This window comes from Octodon degus, unplaced genomic scaffold, assembly GCF_000260255.1.
Source record: "Octodon degus isolate 3935 unplaced genomic scaffold, OctDeg1.0 scaffold00010, whole genome shotgun sequence".
NCBI classification, from domain to species: domain Eukaryota; kingdom Metazoa; phylum Chordata; class Mammalia; order Rodentia; family Octodontidae; genus Octodon; species Octodon degus.
The window spans coordinates 8,428,866-8,435,196 of record NW_004524586.1 but is presented as its reverse complement, the minus strand read 5'-3'; the positions used below and the strand labels follow the sequence as shown (position 1 = coordinate 8,435,196).

General features: G+C 43.3%; 1 protein-coding gene across 1 annotated transcript; it reads right to left on the bottom strand.

Moving 5' to 3' along the window:
- Positions 1-381: 381 nt before the first annotated feature.
- On the bottom strand, positions 382-5,244 carry LOC101575889 (olfactory receptor 13G1-like). The gene is made up of 2 exons (XM_004625702.1): positions 5,235-5,244; positions 382-1,298 (listed from the first exon to the last, which is right to left on the bottom strand). Exons 1-2 carry the CDS (start codon positions 5,242-5,244, stop codon positions 382-384), a joined length of 927 nt encoding a protein of 308 aa, XP_004625759.1.
- Positions 5,245-6,331: the final 1,087 nt, after the last annotated feature.

Genomic DNA, 6,331 nt, shown 5'->3' with positions numbered 1-6,331 from the left:
TTTCAAAGATCACCCTTGGATGTAAACATACAGGACAGCTACAAGTGATTGTCACTCCAAAACCCTGTCTCATGGAAGACAGATCTGGCAGGGCTCATGAAAATGTTCTGCTGACCTCTGATGATTTCTTGAATTTATTTAGTTCTTGTATTTCACGTCACTTGGGACACTCCTTCAATCATACCATGCTTGAGAAGTCATGGGCTTTGCCAAAGTCTAAACCATAGCAGTGTCAGAGCTGTGCCCACTCAGTTCCACAGGATACATCCTCAGCACATGGGACTCAGCCTTTTAGGAAGGTTAATCCCTCCATTGCATCTGTTGCCCCACATGCAGACACACACCCTGGGCCACAAGGAGGTTGCTGTTGTCTGTCCAGGCTCAGCTGCAGGACAGAAGTCTCCTGAGCATGATTTTGACATCCCTGTTCCTCAGAGTGTAGATGAGGGGGTTCAGGGTGGGTGCCACAGATGTGTAGATGACCGACACCACCTTGTCCTTGTTCAGGTTGTAGCTGGATGCAGGACGGATGTAGGTGTAGATGATGGTGGAGTAATACATGCTGACCACCAGCAGGTGGGACGAGCAGGTGGAGAAGGCTCTCCTCTTGCCCTCAGCAGACCGAATGTGAAAGATGCTGGTGACAATGAAGCCATAGGATAGGACTGTCACAGAAAAGTTGCCCACAGCCAGGAACACATCTGCTGCAAAGGCCATAGCCTCATTCAGGTCAGTCGGGGAGCAGGAGAGTTTCAGAAGTGGAGGTATCTCACAGAAGAAATGCTCAACTACATTGGATCTGCACAACGGTAAGCGCAGCATGAGGCCTGTGTGTACTGAGGTGTTGATGAGGCTGATGGCCCACACAACCCCAGCAAGGAATGCACATGCACGGGGGCCCATCAAGGCACTGTAGTGCAGTGGCCGGCAGATGGCTACAAAGCGGTCATAGGCCATGGCAGAGAAAAGCAGCAGCTCAGCTCCCATTGACCACGTGAAGAAGAAGAGCTGTGCCATGCATCCCCCATAGGAGATGGTCCTCCTTGCTACCATAATTCCCAGCAGCTTGGGCAGGATGGTGGAGGTGCAGAGGATGTCCACCAGGGCCAGGTTAACCAGAAAGAAGTACATAGGAGTGTGCAGAGCTGGGCTGGCACTGATGGCCACCACAATGAGCAGGTTTCCTGAAAGGGCAGCTGTGTAGAGGAAGAGGAAGGCAGAGAAGAGCAGCATTTGCTGATCAGGACTCTGGGAGAATCCCAGGATGAGGAACTCAGTGACCAGAGTCTGGTTCATCCCTGCACTGTGTGCACAGTGGATCCCTGGCGGAAACCTCACCACCTTGGTGGCTCTGACAGAGTCTGAGAGCAAAGGTGTTATGGTTTCTGTTTGTCCTGAAGAACCTAACCTGCAGATGCATGTGTGATTCACTTAGAGGCAGGAATTCAAGTAAGTTATAGGAGTAAAACCAGCTCTGGTCCTCCAAACACAGCAGGGAGAATCACTGCTGACAATTGTTGCAAGCCGCCCTATCCAACACCTATTCCAAGAGCACCAAAGCCAAGGGTCATTCACAACCAAGGGGACTTGACCTACTGCTCAGTGCAGCGTCATCCTGGTGCAGCTTCTGAGGAGCATGAAGATAGTAGGGAGAGATACCCAGGACATCGCCAGGTAGCTTGAGTTCTGTCTCCTCTACAGATATTGCAAAAGTTTTGTTTACAACACACTCAGAGCTCGGACAGTGCTGATGAGAGATAAGTGGTGAGGAAAAAACAAATTATAAAATGCTACCACCTTGCCTGGTCATATCCAAGCAGCCCTATGGATAAAGTGTCCTCTCAAGGACTTGGTTCCTCATCATCAGACATTGCTCTCACTCTGAGCTGGCAGTGTCACTAGAGCTAGAGGAGCAAGGTACATCTATAGAACACAGAGCAGGACTAAGCCCCTTCTCCACACCAGTCCTGCTATCTCCCTCTTCTGAAATCCTCATATTGCCCCTCCTCCACATGGTTCCTAGCAAAACTGTGCATTTGCTTATAAAGAACCACAAGACAAACTTAAACTGAAATCTCAAGCTCACATGGGCCAACTTTCAAATAAACAGATAAGATTAGACTGAACATTTAGAAAAATTACTCTTTAAACTTTAAATGTACTGGTACTTCTTTTCAAATTTTTCATTGACACATATTCAACTAGATTATAATCATTTAGTTAAAAGGATTATTTCATGAGCCTTTATAAATCTGGTTGATAAACTATTTCCTGGCCTTGACATATACCTCAACTCACTTCACAGTCTTCACAGGATTTAAGAAGGGCAGGTCCCTGTCAGCGTGGCCAGAATAACAGACCTAACTGTCACCCACAGACATCACAAGTGAGGATGTATGGATACATGTCAGCCAGGCATCTGCTATATGGTGAGATTGACTTAGACAGATTAACACAAGAACGCTATATGCTGCATTTTTCCAGGCTGTTCACTTACCTTCATCATATAAATATAGAACTTTCATACTTAAAAATAACAACCAAAGAAATCTCATAGCTTTTAGTCATTTTCATAAAATAAAAATACTCACCATTTTCAAAATATTGTTATTTATATTCAAACATATATTAGATATAGAATCAATATCCCATTACGGCAGTGTTTACAAAAATGATGATAAATTTCTTCTTGGAATTCTTGCTAACCAGAGAAACTTGCCTTTCACTACCACACACACATAAAAGTAGAGTCATCAGATTTCATTAGGAAACAGGATTGCTTTAAAATAAAAATTAAAAAGAACCAAATGGTTGATACCTGTGAGTATGGGTGGGAACAATAAGGCACTGCAAACTCTATATCATCATAAGAGTCAACCAAGTGCTCCCAGTGAAGGGCCAGAGGCATAGAGGGACCAATTAGCCAGAAATACCTGGCCCACTTGAGGAAACCATGCCTTCGTTCAGGTCCCTCTGGGCAAGCTGACCAGCACCTCAGGGCAGATCCAGTCCCTCCAAGGGAACGTGGCAAGACTGGTGCTCCTTGGCTAGGGCAGGGATGGTACTTTGTACTCCCTGATGCCCAGGGAGTGACTACTACCAGCCCTGTTAACTGCTAAGTAGCACAGGCTGCTACCAGGCATCATGAAGGTTGAGCTTCTCCGAGTGGCCAATGGCCATGTTATGGTCACTTGTGAGTGTGACTACTTTCTTTACACACTGATCAAGCACATACTACACTTGGTCATGACTATTTCCACAATTTATCTGTGGCCAATTTTAGAACAACAGAGCTTGACTTCCCCTGAGCAGATGGTGCCGACCTGGGCTAGCACTGACCTGGCACTAGCAGGCTGCTTTGTTCCTAGATAGGTAATCTTAGTATTGTGCCTTATCAAGGACCCAATCCATTTGATATGGAAACATGGCTGGCTGATCACCAGTTTCTCTCAGACAGCAACACAGTACTGGCATTTGCTGGATACCTCAGCTCTGGCTAGGGCACCACCAAAGTGGGGTCCTCCTTAATGTCCATCCATCATGCCTCAACATGGGGGTTTTATGTCTTAATCTTGATGGGCTTATGATACAGTTAACATGGGTATGGGTTACTTACACAGATGGGAGAACAAGGTCTGTTCATTTGAATCTTCCTTTAATCCCTCACCACGCCTCTACTGGCCCAAGAATATCTGCATAACCTTTAATTCCTCATACCTGTGTGTACCAAAGCTAGCACCCCTGATCCCCACATACCATTACAGTGTGAGGCTAAACCACTCATTCATTCATTAGAACTTTGTTGCAGCAGGTGCAGGGCACACCTGTGGAATGCAGAGCAGGGTTGGGTGTAAGAGTATCCTCTCTCTCCCAGCAACCAGCAAAAGGCATGGCCAGCACATTTGCCAGGGAGGATGCAACGGTGGTTGTATGAGTTCTGTCCAATCCCCCCGTATGCCTAGCTCCTCCTGAATCTCTGTGCAAAGACAGAAGTTTAGGCACTGGTGCCCCTTCACTGTATGTCAGGATGGGGACACACATTCATGTTCCCATCCCAGGGCCTGTAACAATGATCAATTGGCACTAAAGATAGTGGATGCCACCCAGTCTCAGTGACTGGCTCAGCATGTCTTGGGCTGGGGCTGGCATGGCATGTAGTGTCAGGGATCAAACCCCAGTCCCTGTGCTTGCCTACATGGGCACTTAGCTGCTGAGCTATCTTGCCAGCCCTAGCTACCTTATCTTTGACAAAAGGACCAAACATGTTCCCTGGAGGAAAGACAGCCTCTTTAATAAATGGTTCTGGGAAAACTGGCTTTCCACATGCCGAAAGCTAAAATTAGACACATGGCTATTACCATGCACTAAATTACAATCACAATGGTCCAAATATTTAAACATTAAAACAGAAACACTAAATCTTCTGGAGGAAAATGTAGGTAGAAATCTTAAAGACATGGGAATAGGTAGACAGTTAATGAACAGAAAACAAACTTCATGGGAGACACTTCAAAGAATCAATTGGGATCTCATCTTTTTGAAAATTTTCTGCACTTCAAATGAAATGTCCAATAGAATCAAAAGGAAACCCACAAACTGAAACAATATTTTAGCTGACTGTCCCTCCAACAAAGGCCTCCTCTCTAGAACATTTACAGAATTTTTTAAAAAATTAGGGCCCCAAATTCAAAGACCCAATCCAAAAAATGGGCATCTGAGATCGATGCACTTTTCAGATGAAGAAATACAAATGGCAAGTAAATCTATGAAAATAATGTTCAACATCATTTGGTCATCAGAGAAATGCAAAGTAAAACAACACTGAGATTCCATCTCACCCTAGAAAGATTGGTTAGCATCAAGAAATCAGCCAATAACTAATGCTTGAGAGGCTGTGGGGGAAAGGAACCCTTCTCCACTCTTGGTGAAAATGCAGACTGGTACAACCACTATGGAAATCAGTGTGTAGATTCCTTAAAAATCTAGGATTGGGTGTTCTATTCAACCCAGTTAATCTCCTCCTGGGTATTTTTCCAGAAGAATTGAAAGTGTCATACCTATATATGCACCTATGCTTATAGCAGCACAATCGTCATAGCTAAATTTTGAAAACAACCCAAATGCCCACCAACTGAGGAATAGATAAAGACTATGTGGTATTTTTTACACTATAGAATATTATTTAGCTATAAAACAGGATGAATTTGAGGCTTTTATCAGTAAATGGATGTAACTAGAGACCATACTCTTGAATGAAATAAACCAGACCCGTATGTACAAACATCATATTGTGTCCTTAGTGTGAGAACCTGAAAAAGAAAATAAAATCTGAAGGATACAATAGATTCTAGGGAAAGGGAATGAATGTATTCAAAAGGAAGGAATTAGTGAGTTGAGGAGAAGAACAGGAGAGAGAGTGGGAAAAGAGATACATCTATGCATGTAAGCAGGATTGTTTGGACAACTGTACTGTGGATTTCTTCTGGTCTACAGAAAGGAGCAGTCAATGCTTAATTTCTTTTGCCTCCTTTTTTCAATTGTTTGTTCTTTTTCTCTTATTAATTTCTTATATATTTCTTTTTTCTTTGTTCTTCCAATTTTACATCCATATATCTGGCAATATGAACAACTAGTTGGAAGTCAACATCATGCATTATAAAAATACTATGAAGTTAATATTACTTTGTTAAGTGAAATTCTGTATCACTTATAATTTTTGTGCTTTAATACTATTTTTTATTCTCTTAAAAAAAGATAGTGGATGGGCTAGGGGTATAGCTCAGTGGCATATGCCTCTGGCTGGTAAGCTCAAGGTTGTGATTTCAATATCTGGTACAAAAAATACTATTCTTTAGAACTTCTTCAGAAAGTGTTGAGAATGATTGGATAAGGGTGTTGAAAGTGAGGATTATTTTCTGGGGGATTAATGACAATATATCTTTTAAACATCATAGTTTTTCCTCATACCCAATGCCTTGAAAATTGTGTTTAATTGTTTTTTTCCATGTTTTCATTGGTTTGTTGGCTTCTTCTGTTGAATATTGTGAATTTTTTAAAAATATATTTTGTTTACAAAAAAATACAATGGAAGCTCAGCTCCCTTGCCTATGAAAGCCTGATGCTTCTGAGTTCCCTGTGGGATGAACCTGTGGCAGGAACTCCACCTAAAATCACATGGATCCTTGGCTCATTCTATCTCCCTAAGTGGTTTCCCTGAGCTCCCCCCATAGCATGTCCTCGTATTCAGTGCTCATGTCAGCAACACCCCCCTCCCCAGGCATCCTTCCAAAGGCTGCTGGTGGTGACTGAAATGTGTCCAAGAGGCAAACAG